Below are 17,280 nucleotides of genomic sequence, written 5' to 3'. Positions count from 1 at the left end.
TAGATATTACATAATATTTAAACGATAATTTTATGATCGATAAAATATTCTGTAGAAAAAAAACTTATAGAACACATTTATTTATATTATACGTGTCATAATCTGATTATGTCAATTTCTTTTCTTTTTTTTTTTTTTTTCTTTTTTTGTAATTACATTGAAAAAAAAAACATTACAAAGATAGATTTTTAAATATATATTATACAAAATGTTCGAAAAAAAAATCATTCCATTCGATTAGAATAGTTTTTCATCTAAAGACGTTGTATAGCTATAGCATTTCCATTAGAACGACCATATTATAATAAAATAGCATTTATTTCTTCATTAAAATAATACACCGACATTTTCAAGATGTTACCTTGTAATTGTTTACTCATAAAAATCGCAATCGTGACAAGACAATTTCTATCTCGGGAAATGATTGATCTTTCTACCCTTTTAAGTTTATACTAAATCTTTATATATTTTCTTTTTATTCACAATTATTATAATTTGTCCTATCTCTATAGATATAAGTTATTTACTTTATATTATTGATAACATAATTAAACTTAATGACTTAATGATCAATAAAGTTTCAAAAGTGATCAGGCACTTGCTCGAATAATTAATTTTTTCATTATATTCATTTAAAGGGTTAAATATCAAACATACATACTCATCGTGATTTCTAAATCGACGTTTTGCATTCTTAACTTCATTTGTTGAATAGATTGCTCTCTTGTGTGAGAGACCTATGTAAATGGGGCAATACATGAGAAGAAAATCATTGGGCGAGTGAACTTTCTACACCAAGCTCCGTAACATTCCAACGAACGGAACACTATTTATGTATCCCCCTCCTACCCATTCAATAACTATTTCGAGGAGAACGTTGATAATCATGAATGATTATAGCGTCTATTTCACAATATGTTTATCATATTTTTCTTCGAGGAACGATATCCTAATTGTTAGAAAAAAAATCAAACGAATCCAAAATAACAGTATATTTATGAAACATAAATCAGGAAAAAAAAAAGAAAGAAAGAAAGGAAAGAATTAATGACTTTACAAAATCGTAAATTTTGAATCTTTGAATATTAATCAACCATTCGATTGATCATCAAGAATATTAACGATTAAAAATGAAAAGAAAAAAAATTATATAAATGATAAAAAAAAAAAAACTCATTTCTTGATTATTAAAGATCGTTTCCATTAAAATTAATTTTTATGATATTAATATCGAACAATTTACTTCAGAAATTCATAAGGTGAACTCATAAGGTGGAATATATCCTGGTCGTTGCCAATACGTTAGTGCCACGTAGAAACTTTACGTAGTAAACCTTATAAAATAGCTCCAGGCAAGATACAGAAGAGTCAATATGGCCGATGGATCGTGAGAAAGGTGATCATTTTGGATCCTTTAAAAGTTTCACCAAGAAATAAATTCTTATTTTTCAACTGAACGGATATTATAACGGAATTTTGATTTCGGGCATCTGTCCGAGAAATTTTGCAAGGGATAAAAGAAAACAAAAAATAAATAAAGAGAATAATAAAAATATGGAGGACTCATCGAGGTCATCGATTGAGGTCGACTTTTAAAGGCACGTGATGTCTAAGCCCAGTATAGTAGAAATATGTACCATTGTCTTTTCTTGGATTCTATCAATGAGAACGACAAGAAAACTCTATTCTAATACAATTCCCGACAAATTGTTTTTTTAATCAGATTTAGTAATATGTAATTTATCATTTGTCAACATTGAAAATTATGATTAACAATTATAAAATATTTTATTATAATGTTGAAATTAATGAAAAATTAAAAAGGATAAGTAATAATGATACATTAGAAATTATTATTTATTATTAAGAAGAAAGAAGATAACAAATGAAATATTATATGGAAAAAAATTTTCGATCGATGGAAATATTGAAACAAAAGTTTTCGATAATGGCTCGAACAATAATCTTAATGAATCTATTAAGTGCATCACAAAAATGTCAATTTTAAGTTACATCTGATAACAATTGATTAGTGTATTCAATGCTGAAGAAAAATTTTAATTTACAATACAAAATAAAAAGAGATGGCACCACTTCAGCATAACTCAAACGATATGAAAAGAAGAATAATTCATACAGTTAAAGCATCATCAGTTATCTGATAAAGAAGTACAATGTAACAAGTAGCGTATCTAATCGTAAACGATGTGGCTGTTCTCGTACAACGAGATAACAAAAAATTCCATGCAATTCTTTAAAAATATGAAACGTGTTACTTCAAAACGGATTAATGAGAAGTGACCACAGAACGTTTTTAATCGTACCGTTAGAAATCGATTAATCCATTAAATTTTTCTTCGCGAAAGAACATAAAAAGAGACGGTCATTCTGGTGTAAAAGATATGTAAAATGAACAATGGAGAATTGGTTGAAAATAATTTTCAGCGACGAGTCACGTACATATTGACTATAGATGACGGAAGAACGTTTGTTTGACAAAAATCTGATGAAATTTTGCAAAGAACGTTCAAATTTAAGAAAAAAAAAAGACAAAATGTCCAAATATTTTGAGATTCGGAATATTTTTTCTTCTTTTTTAAAATAATGGCAGCTGCCATCGTCAGGGTAAAGTAATAAAAGATTTTTTTTCAACAGAACAGTATAAAAACAATACGATGGCCTGCGAACAGCCACGATACCTAATTTTAAATTTATGAAGAAAATTTAAGAAATTAGTTCATTGAAAAAAGTCAAAAAATAAAGATGAAGTTTGAGTAACCATAAGATTATCATAGAAAAAAATTTCATTCGCGGATTCACGGAAAAATCTAATTTCTTTTATCAAAGATCAAGTATCAAAGATGTCATACGCACACGAGAAAATATAACAAAATATTAATGTGACGTTATTTCTTCAAAAATGTCAATATCAATAAATTTGATCAAAAACTTTTTCCCAAAGATACCCATACAATTTATTTTTTTCACTTGAATAATAAATAATAATTTCTAATATACCATTATTGCTTATATAACTAATTGTCATTTACTTTCAAAAACATTAGTTACAAACATAAAATAGTATTTTATAACTATAAAGCATAAACAATTTTTAGTCGATTTCATATTACTGAGAATGAGGACTGATGGAAAACTTTTTGTCAGATTTGTAAATATCTGTCAGGATTATAATAATACAATACGTGCGGCTATTCGCCATATTGCCGAATACTGATCAATGGATCTTCTTTTGTATCTTACATTTCTTTTTCTTTTCTTTTCTTTTCTTTTTTTTCTACTTTTTACTATCAACGCAAGAATAGGATCTGTCTCTTACATAATGCAACAAAATAATTGCTACGTCGAAGTGTACAACTATATCTGCAATTAAAATAGATTGCATATAAGTGACCTGTTAATAGATTAATTGGGACTCCTTTCAAGTTGACTTGAAATGTCGATCGAAAAACATTGACAGTCCTCTAAACTTCTAAGATGAAGAGCACGATTCTAATAGTTTTTCTTCACTCTTGTTTGAGCCCCTTCCCGGAAGTATATTCCGCTAAGTAATCTTTTCAATCTTATTTTCTTTACTTTTTCTTTTTTTTTTTCAGAATAATTATTTCTCTCGAAATCATTTGATTTTTTTGATAGAAAGGAAGAGAGAAAGAGAGAGAGAGAGAGAGAGAGATTTTGTTTGATCTAATTTCAGTATTTTTAGAGGAAGTGTCAAAAATCGTACCATGAAGCCAAGAGTCGTATTGCCAAATAATTACGTGAAAGGTTTGTAATATATAATTAAAATCAATTATCGTTTTAAAATTCGATCAGAGATATTTGTTTTATTTATTTTATTAAAGAGATTCGACCGCCATCAAAGAAGGGTGTCCCAGTGACAGTTGACTTCAGTATTTTTGTCGTGGATATCAATTCCATTAACGTCGAGGATATGGATTTTAGGTGAGCCATTAAATTTACATGAGTCGACAAATTCAAATAATCCTTTTAGATTGATTTAATATTATCATTCTGAACAATGATTTATTTTTCATTTTATAGAGTCGACATGTTCGTTCGTCAAAGCTGGACCGAGTCACGACTTTATATGCTCGATGATATCTTCGAGGAAGGAGACGATTATGTTATTTTTCCATCAGAATTCTACGATAATCTTTGGCAGCCTGATCCTTATTTCCTAAATTCAAAAGTCTCCGGTAATTATATCATCAGCTTGCTTTGCTAATTTATATATTTATGTCATTGCCGATTGACGCTTCGATCAAATTAGCAGTTCACGTGTAGTACCTGTTTCGAGATATCGTCTTCCATTTGCCATTATTGCTCGCTCAAGTGATTCCTACACTGTGACAAGTGTTAATGCGGCACTAATGTCTCGCAGAGATCGCTACCTTAAACCACAAATTCTCATCGGTCACACTCTACAGAAATAAAACCGTCCGATATTCCGCGCGAATGCACGCAATTATAGCATGCCAAATGGAATTTCAACTTTATCCTATGGATATACAAGTTTGTCCGATCTACGTAGAAAGTTGTAAGTAAAATATCAATGAACTTATTAAATATTTTATCTCGAACATTATCGAAGAATTATCTTTGCAGTTTCTTATAATAGTCAAAAGTTACGATTGAGATGGGACGATAGCGGTGTAACAGTGAATCCTGAATTAAAATTGTTACAATATAATATAGGAAAACCAGTTGTCTTCGAAGAGACTACCCATTACATGATGGAAAAGAATGGCAAGTTATTTTACTTTTTTCTAAAAATAATTTCTACCATAGGCTAGATTCGGAATTCAATACGAATAGAAAAAAAAAAAAAAAAAAAAAAAATGCATTGCATAGAATTAATCGAATATCGTATAGGAAATTTCTCAAGGTTGGTGGTTTTGTTCCGATTTGAGAGACAAATAGGACATCATTTAATACAAACGTTTGCTCCATCGACATTAGTCGTAATGTTTTCCTGGTTCAGCTTTTGGTTGGATTTAGATGCGATACCAGGACGTGTCGCTCTTTTAGTAACGAGTATGCTTACTTTGGTGACGATGTTTACTGGCTTGAAAAGTGACATACCTCCGGTTGCTTATGTGAAAGTGAGTACTTGCATGAAAAGGATTCTATTCAAAAACTATATGTTTTCACCTCCAATTAATTTTGTTGAAAGTTTGTATATTCCTAGATTCATATATAGGTCATTGATTCCTAGTTCTTACTTTTTTGTAGGCCTTGAAAAAATGGAAAAATTCTTTATACACATATTTAGCAAAATCTTTTAGAGATTATAACTTTTAACTGAAAACAAAAAAAAAAAAATATCGACCTGATTCTTGTGGCAAAAAGATCATAATAAATTTAAGCTTTCGAATGATACATCACTTTTCATTTTTACAATTTTTTTAAGTTAACTTTCTTTTTACACTTTTTTTTTTTTTCTTTTTCCATAATTCAGTGAAAAATTCAGGAAAATTGTAATATCCAAAAATATTATCTTCAAATTTTAACAAAAAACTCTATAGAAGATGATCATGACTTTATCAATTTTAAATAGTATAAATTAAATAAATAATTAAATCTTCGGGAAACTTTTCGTTTCAGAGTTATAAAATAAAATTCAATTCTACAATCATGCTATGGATGTAATATTCGAACAAAATAAATGTTTCCTTTAATATATTATCGTTTAATGAAGAACAAGATTCATGTTATTAGACTGTTTTAAAAAATTCTGATAGTTCTTTCATCAATGATTATTAATATTTGTAAGTAAGAAACGAAAATTGATTGAGTATCAAACAAAGATGAATAGTAAAAAATATCAATAATACACTGAAAAGATTTTAATACTTTTAAAAAGTTATATCTTCCGAATGTGTTCTTAAACTGTTTAAAAATTTTTTTAAATTATTAGTGGAACCAAAAACGGATATCTTAAATAAATATACAGATTAAACAATGATTCAAAAGTAACTTCAATATTATTAAACAAACTTCCGGCTTAAAAACTTTAACATAATTTGCATTATGAATTCGACAGATCGTCGAACGTGTGAAGCTCTTCTATAGAAACTTCCAACAAAATTAATTGTGATGATAAATATAAAAGATTTTTGAATTGAGTCATATATATCTTAATCATTTTCGAGAATGAACGATGCTGATATCTCATTTAATAAAATAAACTATATTATAAATTTCTAGGCACTTGATCTTTGGATGGCTGGTTGCATGATGTTCGTATTTGCTGCTCTGGGAGAATTTGTAATAGTCAAAGTGCTTGATTTACGTTATCAATGTGTAAACGATATACAATCGTCAATTGTACCTCGGAGCTTTCAAACGGTTTGTATACGATATTGTTCTTCTATTTTCTATAGAATTAAAAATATATGATTTAACATATCACACATTTAACATATATATATATATATATATATATATATATATATATATATATATATATATGTATATATATAATATTATTATCGAGGTGTTATTTATCTGTTATTATTCAGCGATTAGTTATGACGGACAAAAGTCAAAATTCTGAATTCTGGGATTATGATACCATATATACAATAAAATCAAAGAACAATCGAGCAGGCAGCAAACATCTTCTCCAAACATGGCTTGATCTTGAAACATCATCTCTATTTCCTTATCGAACACGATCACAACAAATAGATCGTTATAGCAGAATTGGATTTCCTATTCTTTTTCTTTTATTCGTCGTTTTATATTGGCCTATACTTTTGCTAAAGAAAGCAGCATAATATAGTAAATTTATTTAATGTAATGTCAATCAACTCTTTTCAGTATTAATTGACTTTGTTTTGGCGCACTTAGTATATGTCCACGTTGTTATAAATGCAATCTGTATAAACATATCTCTATATAAATTTTTGATTATTATATATACTCTAATGACATAATCTATATATAACGTTGTCTACGTAAAGCTTAATTTTGTTAAATAAAATATATATTAAGAAACATTAAAAAGTATTTAATACAAAAAAAAAATATATATATATATATATGTTTTTACTTCACATATAAATTTTTTATATACACATTTAAAATTATTATACTCGTATTATTATCAATCAGTATCCATTTCCATTATAAATGAAGTATCGGATGATCCGCTAATCGTAGCTACACTATCATTTAATTTAGATTTAGCAGCCTTTATTTCTCCCATTCTTTTTATGTAACTTATTGTATATTGATTAAAATCACATCTGGAATAACAAATTATTATAGCGATATTTTTGTATTGTTAAGATTATATATTATTAAAAAATTCAATTCAACTTACATCGAACTCAAGTCGTCGTATTTTCTCTGCATATTTTTCTGTAACATTAATAGTAACGGGATTTGAAATGTTGTATTCATTTTATGTCCATGATTATTTAATATCACTTCTATCCATAAGAGATAAAAATGTATATGCTTTGCTGATTCTAATTCAACCGCTATAAATTTCAATGTCTTCTCTAGATAAATATCGGCTAAATTTCGTACGATCAGTTCAACTAAAATATTAAATATGTATAAAGTATGTGATAATAAATTTTTATTTCATATATTATATATTAATATAAAATAGTCTTACTATTTGTATATGGAATAGTTTCAATGACTTGTCTTATTAAAGATTTTTCATTCAGTTTCAAGGCCATCATTAACGCTAAAAAAATAAAAAGAATATATTAATTATCTTAATTAACATTATAATGACTAATGTGTGTTACGTATCTTGCGTATGTTGCGTTTAATAATACAAACCTTGTGTGTATTCCACTTTAGCAAGTGTTTCTTTTATAGTATCAGGAGTGATCTTAAGGTCAAGTTGAAATGGGTCAAATATAAAATCAACATCTAATGAATATATTAGCAAGCCTTCAGTTGTTGCTGCTGCCCACGCTTGTCCTAAATAATATATTTTAATAACATGAATTTGAAACATATGCTATATTGTATTTAATGTTAAATTTACCTGTTGGAGAAAATTGTAAACTAAATACTCTCACTTCTGGTTTCATACTTCTACTAGCCATATCACCACTTTTAACACCTGGTAAACGTAATGTTACGTTACCACCTTCATTTTCTTCACGTTCTTCGACCAGAGCTATATTTCCAAATTCAGTCATTTTTCGTCTATTTATAAAATCCTATTTAAAGGGAGAAAAAAAGAAAAGATTCTTCGATTAAAGAATATTATATTAAAAATTTAATTAAATAATTCAAAATAATACATACATCTACTGCATCCAAAGATCTATTTTGTGTAACTTCAAATTTTTTTAAAAGTATTGCTTCTTTAACATTATAAATGCATACGTTTTTAGATTGTCCACCAGCTAATATGCACGAACCATCAGCAGAATAGCACAAAGAAGTAAACGCTCTAAAATATATATCATTTGCAATATAGTATTTAAATTCATAATTATAGGAATGATTTAAATCGTATTATAAAAAAAACATATTTATATACTTGGCTTGTAAAGTTTTCTTTGCTGTAATCATATCTATCTCGGATCTACCACTACCTAAATCATTTCTACCTTCAATACTGCCCGTTTGCATTGCAGTTTTACAATGGAAAAATGAAATTTGTCCATCTAAAGTAGATACTGCAACTTCCTCGCCATCAGGTTTATAAGTAACATATAAACCATCAGCAGTTAATTGTATCGTCTCATGCATAGAACCATTTTCAATAGCATTCCATATTTTTAATGTTTTATCCCAGGAGACAGATACCAATTCTGTGCTGGCAGGGCTTGGATTAAAAGCTAAACTTACAACGGGTCCTTCGTGACCACCTAATATCTGAAAAAGAAAATTAATATAATAGAGGAGTCTTATAATAGTCAAGATTTTTAATAGATAATTTTTGTTTAAATTAGACATACCTCTAATAAAGTACCTAATTTAATACTCCACAAGTAAATATCAAAGAAGTCTTGACCACCTGCTACAACGAACTCATCACTTGAGTCTATTGCCACACAACTAAATTGAACTGGTCGTGGAGATGTCAAAGTTTTAAAATTTCTATATCTAGTTAAATCATATGCTCTAACAGTTCCATCGAGCGAGGAAGAAACAATAAATCTGCGATTGTGACTGAACAAAACTCCTGAAATCGCAGATGAATGTTCTTGAAATGTAACTGAACAAAATCCACTCATTGTATTCCATAGTTTTACTTTTCCATCATCGCCACCAGTAACAATATATTGTCCATCCGGGCTATATGCCAAACAATTTATATTGTTACTATGTCCTTGTTGTTTCATAGCATACGTTTCACTCTGCCATTCCCAGACCAATAATTGACCCATATGAGAACATCCTAAAGCTATCCAGTCTCCAGTAGAGTTCAATGCTATAGAAGAAATACCTTGCGCAGAAATACTGTTAAAATAAAAAAGATAAAATAAAGAAATTGTATAATACGATATCATTTCTTTGTATTTTCAAAACATACTTTAAAGAATGAATCATGTTAACCTCAGGCATTTCATATAAACAAAAGGAACCATTATTAAATCCTACTACTAAAATATGAGTATCTTTGTGATATGTAGCTGCTGTTAATACTGCATCTTTGGTTTGTTTTCGTATTTCATTTATTAAGTAATGCCGTGCAATTTTTTTATAACGTAATTTTTTAACCTTTGAATCCATTTCTGTATTCTCTTCTTCATTCTGTTCAGATGTAAGTTCTAAAATATTAAATTTATTGAAATTTTTAATGTAAATGTACTAAACCTTTTTATGTAAAATTTATTAAAATTTTATATTACGTAATTGGACTAATTTCCGTTCTAAGTTATTTCGTTGTTTTTCAGTTTTCTCTATTGCTTTATCTAGGTCTATATCGTCTTCATCATCACTATCAGTTTTTCTATCTTTTTTACTTGGTGGTTCCCATTCTACTAGATCATCTGGATCAATGGTACATTCCCAAACACATAATTGTCCATTTCTGTTCATAAGTTTTTTAAAGTTTTTAAAATAATTCATAAAAATATTAATAAATGTATATAATTTACCCTATACCTGCTAATGGTCGATATATCATAACTATTTTTCTCGAAAAAACATGCTACTATCATATCAGAATGACAACCAAGTGTAATGAATTTAAAGTTTTCCCATTTCTGTAAACTGTACAATTTTGTAGTGGCATCTTTTGAACCAACTGCCAAAAGTTTTGAATCAAAAGACCAATCTATGAATGTTGTTTCATCGACAGCTCCATGAAATATCCGTTCCATTATAAATGGATTATATTCTCCTGTTTGTAGACCAGGTGCATTGAAAATGAAAACTGAAAAGGTTATAAATAGATATGTACAAATAATTTATTTATAAATAAGAAGTATACTTTATATAAATTATAAACCAAAAAAAAAAAAATGGATATTTTCTTTTTCTATGTAATTACCATTATTTTCTTTACAAACTGCAAAGTGTTTTCCATCTGGAGAAAATTTTACACTTCTGATACGACGTTTAAATCTGTATTTATGTATAATCATTTTACTTATCATACTGATTATATGAGCGTCTCCCACTACAAATAATTTTTCATTTAATTATAACCTCATCATATCATTTATTAATAATAAACTTATTTTTATACCTTCATTAATCGCAATTAACAAATATCCATCTGGAGATATGTCTATAGCAGTATAATTATATTTACTTTCTATGGGAAGAGTCAAGGATTTATTGCTGTAATAAAATAATTATAATTTTAATAAATCTTAAAAATTAATTTCATAACTTTATTAAAACTCAAAAATTAATTTTATAACAATATTATTAATTTATATGATTAACATATCATTATTATTATTATTATTATTATTATTATGAACTATTATTATACTAAAGTACTTACTTCTTTAAATCAAATATTGAGATTTTGTTACCCACAGGACTAATAACAGATGATCCATCAGGAGAAAATATCAAATCTCCCTTGCGATAGACCGTACCAAGTATATTACTGAACTATAAAAACAAAGAATATCTTATATAAACTTTATATCAACTAATAAATTATCGTATTATTAATATTATCAATATTTATCGAAATGAATGTAGTAAAATAAACAAATGAAAATAGGTTAGGAGAAACTATCTGTTATATAAAATTAATATTTTATCCATGTATATATTTGATAATAATAAAGTTTTAAAATTAAAATCATGTTATACCTTATAAGCGAACTTCATTGTTTTTTTCACAAGTTAATATAAAATATAATAAAAAGACTTTGCAGAGCACGTTTATTATGACGTTTAAATTGGTTACATATATGCAACATAGGCGTACTCTGCTACTTCCGTTGAAAATTTTGAGATCACGTGTTTAAAACTAAGGCGTCGGCTTGAATATATAAATTTATATGTTGACGAATAAAAGATTATTTTTTTCTTTCGCAGAAACTATAAAAATTACTAAAAGATTGTACATATATATATATATATATATACATATATATATATATATATCATATATATATATATCATATGTAATATTATATAAACAATAAGACGAATGAAACTAATTTTTTTCATATTAATCATTACAATTGGTTTTAGGATAAAGTTTAAAAGTTATTGTTATTAGACTAAAGTAATCGTAATATAATTATTTACTATATATCATATATATATCATATGTAATATTATATAAACAATAAGACGAATGAAACTAATTTTTTTCATATTAATCATTACAATTGGTTTTAGGATAAAGTTTAAAAGTTATTGTTATTAGACTAAAGTAATCGTAATATAATTATTTACTCGTATTTGCATCTTATTTCTAAATTAAATATTCTCAGATGAATAACAAAGAATATAAAAATGTGTCCTACATTTACCCATATGCGATAACGCATTTGGATTTGATACGTAATAGCGATAAATTTTCTACATCCATTAACCTGATAAGAGAATGACACGATAATTACGTTATTTAAATTAGAGAAGGTAGATAAAGAATCGATATAAAATAAAAAAAATATATATATTATATATATATATGTATAAGTGTAGCGAATTTTTTCTTTATATATATTCTAGATACCTTTCGGTCTTACGGCCAATATAAAATATTAAAAATATTTCGTAATTCTTTTATTATACGAAATAAGCCGTCGACGATGTAACGAATAGAAATTTTGAAACATATGAAATAGTGTTATGACAAGAATGTATAAGTAAATTAAATCTCTTCAATCATCTTCAAGTACAATCTCCAAATATTGCATAGGCGTAGATAAGGAGTCGGAAGGGCGCGCGTCACGCGCTTCTAAAATGCAGGCACATGCGCGATAATAGTTATTTCAATGATCACCTAGAGGGAGCTTATAGAAGTACTTGACGTCATATCGACGAAAAGAGACGGTGTCGTGGATTGGTCAATTACTCGGTAGTCTTCAATTCAAGGACCAATCGCAATCGAGAAGACATTATTCGGTAACTGAACAGCTTCCTCTCACGGTCGTCACTTGTCACATGACCCGCGCCACTGTACGGTAGGCCATATTTGACAGTGGCACTAGTCTAGCGAAGTGAGTGCGTGAAGATCGCTCTTCGTTCGACGGTCCGCGATTCGACAACCTGTGTAAATACTCGCGATCCTACGCATAGAACGAGAGGAGTCTCAGAGACGTAGGAAATTACATACACATAAAAAAAAAAAAAATATACACGATGAGTTCTGCATTTCCGGAGGGCGCACCCATTTACGGGCCCTTTTTCGGAGTAATGGGCGCTGCCTCTGCCATTATATTTTCCGGTAAGTTTCACAACGATAGTCTACCATCCGACATCAATCGATTTCTCTTCTCGAGACGAAATTATCGATTCTGATGATATTAAAGAGCAACCTGGAATTACATGAAGAACGATGACGTATGAGTAAACACGATAGAAATGGATTTATTGAAGAGATACGATAAAAAAGACTATCGCATTATCGGCCGTACGTGTCCCCGGGGAATCTGGTTAAGTCGACGCGCCATTTTATCTACGTAAGGCGCGCAAGATTTGGAGAAAAATCGATCGCATATTTCCTCGAATCGATGACAAGGTCTTTTCGTCACTTTTACTTTTAAAAAAAACTCTCACGTTTTATTTGACAATCGAATGAAATCAAAACTAAATCTAAATGAATGGACAAATTGTTAGATGGACAGAGTGCAGTTGAACGACGTACAATTGAAACGATACTTATAATTTAGGCTCTCTCTCTCTCCCTCTCTCTCTCTCTCTCTCTCTCCCTCCCTCCCTCTCCCTCATCTTTCTCGTATCTCTCTTGTCTCTTTCATTCCCCTTCTCATGCAACGACGAAGAAGACGTATTAGACTCGTTGCTTCTCGTCCTTTTAACGATAGGAAATGGAAAAATACGAGTCTTTTCTGTCTCTCTCTTTTTCTCTGTCTCTCTCTCTCTCTCTCTCTCTCTCTCTCTCTGTCTCTCTCTGTCTCTCTCATTTGATTCGCATAGCAACGGCAGAGAGGTTCTAATCTCGGTTAGCTGAAGATGCCAAGGATACGGATTCGATATTCGAAGCGCCATTTTCCTGCGCATGTAGATCGTAGATTTCGTAATGTTCCGAAAACGTGATCCAAAAAGTTTCTCTACCAGACAGATTCTATCTCTCTCTATCTCTCTCTCTCTCTCTCTCTCTCTCGCTCTTCCTCACTCGTTCTCTTAATTCTCTTTTCTCTGTATTTACGTATCATTAAAGTTGAGAAGGTGGGCTTAAATTCTTATTTCGTAACTTTGACCTCGATGGAGGTATTTGTTTCTTTTTTTTTTTTTTTTTTTCTTCTATTTACCGATCGTCCACGTCGATGACGATGTCGTTTTTGTTGCGTAGTGGGTCATCATTGTACAATGTTATCGTTGTCGTAATATGTTCTCTCGAAAATTTACGATATCTCTGAAGGAGAGACGCCAATAGAACAAGTAAAGAGTATCTGTTTAAAGAGAGATAGATAGATAGATAGAGACAGAGAGAGAAAGAGAGAAGGAAGGAAGGAAGGAAGGAAGAATGGATGGATGGATGGATAAGAGAAGGCAATCGAATTTTTCTTTCTGGGAACTAAGCCACGAGCCTCGGCTTCCTATCGAGGAAATCAATACGAATCCCTTTTCTCGTGTGCGCCGAAGTCCTCTTGAATAGACGGCAACACACGAGAAGGATCGAACACGAGGCACGAGTGAGAATAAGAGACACTGAAAATCCGAATAAAAAGATTTTTTATTTTGATCTTAAATGGGGCCCCACAGTGTGCCTTCAAAAACTCATTCATTTGTTCCTTCCGCCTTCCTCTCCCTCCCCCCCATTCTTTTTTCTTCTTTTCTTTTTTTTTTTTTTTTTTTTTCCTTATCCCTAACTCTCCCGTATCTTTTTATGTATCGATTAGTTCATAAACTTTCACTTAATTCTTTTTCTTCTTTGTTTTTCTATTTTTCTTTTTCTTTTCTTTCAACTTAAAAGGTTAGGATATACGAAGTAATAGATAGGATCAGTATTTTTTTGTTTTATTTTGTTTTGTTTATTTCTTTTTATATTTATCTTTTTCATTTTTCATGGAAACAATATGTCTTATGGATAAAAAAAAAAAAATCGGAGGGGGTCCAGTTGTGCCACGCCCCCTCCTACTCACGGGACGGGACTTACATGATTATCATGTGACCGCCAACGTGAGACTCATGTGACTTCTTCTCTTCAGTCTCTCTGGGCGTAACGTGCTCGTTATCGAACACGTTTTCATGTTTTCTTTCTTTTTTATTAATTTATCTTTCGGCTTTATTCCTTTTTTTTTTTTTCTATTTCTATTTTTTTCTTTTTTTTTCTTTTTTCTTTCCTCCTGCCCTTTTCTCTCTCTCTCTCTCCTTTTTTCTTTTTTTTTTTTTTCCTATTTCTCCTTTCGACATTTTGCAATCATGCAATGTCATATTTCGAATTCCACTCGAAAAGTACGAGAAATTCAAGCTATGTTGCTAGCATATCTTTTGGACCCTCTGCTGATCGATATTTACTACCCACGCGCCTACTGAAACTGTCCTGAATTTGAGAATGCATTTATGAAATGCATTGTTTCAATAATGTGATGAATGCCGAGGTATTTTTGATTTTCGATTTATATGAATTAAAAATTGTACATGAAAGTAACATTTCATTGAGATCTTTTTTCTTTTTTCTTTTTTTTTTTTTTTTTTAGATATTATTTTATAATAAAAGGAAATAATTTTGTCAAAACTTTTTCTAAATAAAACTATTAGTCAAATTGTTAGATATTTAAATTGATTTATTTTATAGAGGAAACTGTACAATATTTTAAATGTATTAGGTTTAAATGTTTGAGGTTATAATTACAATAGCATACATTGATTTTCTTATTTGTAGCTCTGGGAGCAGCTTATGGCACAGCCAAATCAGGTACAGGCATTGCAGCGATGTCTGTTATGAGGCCAGAACTTATCATGAAATCTATCATTCCTGTTGTCATGGCGGGTATTATTGCCATTTATGGATTGGTAGTGGCGGTTCTTATTGCCGGTAATTTAAACGAACCACCAATTTACACTCTTTATAAGTAAGTATATCCTTTATACTTGTTAATAAACTGATATTTTGCTGTACGCTTTAACCATGTTAATATTAGGTTTGATTTTAAGAACTTGACTTTATTTGCACCATTAGAAGTAGACGTTTTCAATGACTAGTTAAACTAACTAATAATATATTAAGATTAGGCTTATATTTAAGATAACAATTGTTATTTTTATTATTTTGCATATATAATAAATATGAAAGATGTTATTGTTATGGCCAAACTTACATGCAAGGCTATTAAACTTTTCAAATATGTAATATAGTAAATAAGGGGTTTAATATTGTAACTATGAATAGATATTATTGTATAACTGATAATTTTGCGCATGTTAACGATTAACGAATTTCTTTTCTTTCCTTTTGCTATAGCGGTTTTGTCCACCTGGGTGCTGGCTTAGCCGTAGGTTTTTCTGGTTTAGCTGCAGGATTTGCCATTGGTATTGTGGGAGATGCGGGTGTAAGAGGCACTGCACAACAGCCTCGCCTCTTTGTCGGTATGATCTTAATTCTCATCTTCGCAGAAGTATTGGGTCTTTATGGTCTCATCGTTGCCATTTATTTGTACACAAAATAAACAGCGCGTAGAGGCAAGAATGCAAGACTTGTCGCCTGCAACCAACAACGCTCCCCAACTATTAAATATTGCAACTTGTTTCAACATTTTACTTAATCATATACACACATTACTTCGTTCATACCCGCATCGCCTCACATGCGCATACTTCTGTAATGTTATATTCAACTCCATATGTTAGAACTCGTGCATTTAACGTCTACACAAATCATAACGTGAAAGATGTATCTATCGGAAGTACTGCAATACAAGCATGGCTGCGGCAAGTCGAGAAACGAATGATCTAATTGAATGAATTATTTCGATCTTACGAAAGTAGGACGAAATTTAATTAAAAGAAAATGTGAAAATTCACAGGCGACAGGGAATTACATAGAGGAGAAAAAAAAAATTACCCCATGTCCCACGACGAAACATTTCTCTCACTGTATAGTAATCATTTCTAGCGTAGTTTGACATTGAATTATCAATTAAAATAATCGGCTCTACTGAATGTATAAAGATGAGAATGTTATTCATAAAAGAATACTTAGCACAATTATAATATTAAACGTAATTGAAGTGGCAGTATACAGCATGTAACAAAGTACGAGAAAACGAAAGTACATTGTTAAGAGGGAAAAAGGCCAACAACAAATGTTTGAATTATTATGCGTGTAAAAGACGGCATAATATATACGGTCGTTGTACAGTGATGGTTCTGTAAAAAAAAAAAAAAAAAAAAAAAAAAAAAAAAATAATAAAAAAATAAAAAAAAAAAAATAAAAAGAAAATAAAAAAAAACAGAATTCGTACAACCGAGAGAGGATGCAAGGGGGACAAAGAATGGTGTGTTAAGAGAGAGCGAGAGAGAGAGAGCGAGAGAGCGAGAGAGAGAGAGAGAGAGAGAGAGAGAGCGAGAGAGAGTCAGCGGAAGAAGCGTGAATGTATTAAGTAAATAAAAAAAAAAAAAAAAAAGAAAAAAAAATGAAAAAAAAAATGAAAAAAAAAAAACAGATATATGATA

General features: G+C 29.7%; 3 protein-coding genes across 8 annotated transcripts; 2 read left to right on the top strand and 1 right to left on the bottom strand.

The window, feature by feature from the left end:
* Window positions 1-2,157: 2,157 nt before the first annotated feature.
* Window positions 2,158-7,616, top strand: LOC124948164 (glycine receptor subunit alphaZ1). Of its 5 annotated transcripts, none has more exons than XM_047491407.1 (9): window positions 2,158-2,625; window positions 3,722-3,783; window positions 3,861-3,960; window positions 4,060-4,214; window positions 4,400-4,555; window positions 4,624-4,764; window positions 4,891-5,120; window positions 6,226-6,366; window positions 6,540-7,616. In XM_047491407.1, exons 2-9 carry the CDS (start codon window positions 3,744-3,746, stop codon window positions 6,795-6,797), a joined length of 1,221 nt encoding a protein of 406 aa, XP_047347363.1. In that variant the 5' UTR covers window positions 2,158-2,625; window positions 3,722-3,743; the 3' UTR covers window positions 6,798-7,616. The 5 variants fall into 5 exon arrangements, with proteins under 5 accessions (XP_047347363.1, XP_047347362.1, XP_047347361.1 ...); XM_047491406.1 differs by having other exon boundaries at window positions 3,713-3,783; XM_047491405.1 differs by having other exon boundaries at window positions 3,615-3,783.
* LOC124948163 (periodic tryptophan protein 2 homolog) lies at window positions 5,795-11,434 on the bottom strand. Of its 2 annotated transcripts, XM_047491402.1 has the most exons (16): window positions 11,278-11,434; window positions 10,958-11,070; window positions 10,694-10,788; window positions 10,496-10,624; window positions 10,108-10,378; window positions 9,852-10,033; window positions 9,533-9,770; window positions 8,955-9,459; window positions 8,534-8,871; window positions 8,296-8,443; window positions 8,030-8,207; window positions 7,819-7,962; window positions 7,646-7,720; window positions 7,346-7,565; window positions 7,116-7,268; window positions 5,795-6,395 (listed from the first exon to the last, which is right to left on the bottom strand). In XM_047491402.1, exons 1-15 carry the CDS (start codon window positions 11,293-11,295, stop codon window positions 7,127-7,129), a joined length of 2,796 nt encoding a protein of 931 aa, XP_047347358.1. In that variant the 5' UTR covers window positions 11,296-11,434; the 3' UTR covers window positions 5,795-6,395; window positions 7,116-7,126. The 2 variants fall into 2 exon arrangements, with proteins under 2 accessions (XP_047347358.1, XP_047347357.1); XM_047491401.1 differs by lacking the exon at window positions 5,795-6,395 and having other exon boundaries at window positions 7,010-7,268.
* A 1,165-nt stretch (window positions 11,435-12,599) lies between these two features.
* On the top strand, window positions 12,600-17,231 carry LOC124948165 (V-type proton ATPase 16 kDa proteolipid subunit c). The gene is made up of 3 exons (XM_047491408.1): window positions 12,600-12,868; window positions 15,491-15,680; window positions 16,070-17,231. The coding sequence occupies exons 1-3, from the start codon at window positions 12,784-12,786 to the stop codon at window positions 16,272-16,274; spliced, it is 480 nt and encodes a 159-aa protein (XP_047347364.1). The 5' UTR covers window positions 12,600-12,783; the 3' UTR covers window positions 16,275-17,231.
* The last annotated feature ends 49 nt before the right edge of the window (window positions 17,232-17,280 follow it).

Source organism: Vespa velutina, chromosome 3 (assembly GCF_912470025.1).
Source record: "Vespa velutina chromosome 3, iVesVel2.1, whole genome shotgun sequence".
NCBI classification, from domain to species: Eukaryota; Metazoa; Arthropoda; class Insecta; order Hymenoptera; family Vespidae; genus Vespa; species Vespa velutina.
Note: the sequence above shows the minus strand (reverse complement) of the source record. Positions and strands in the feature narration are given on the sequence as shown.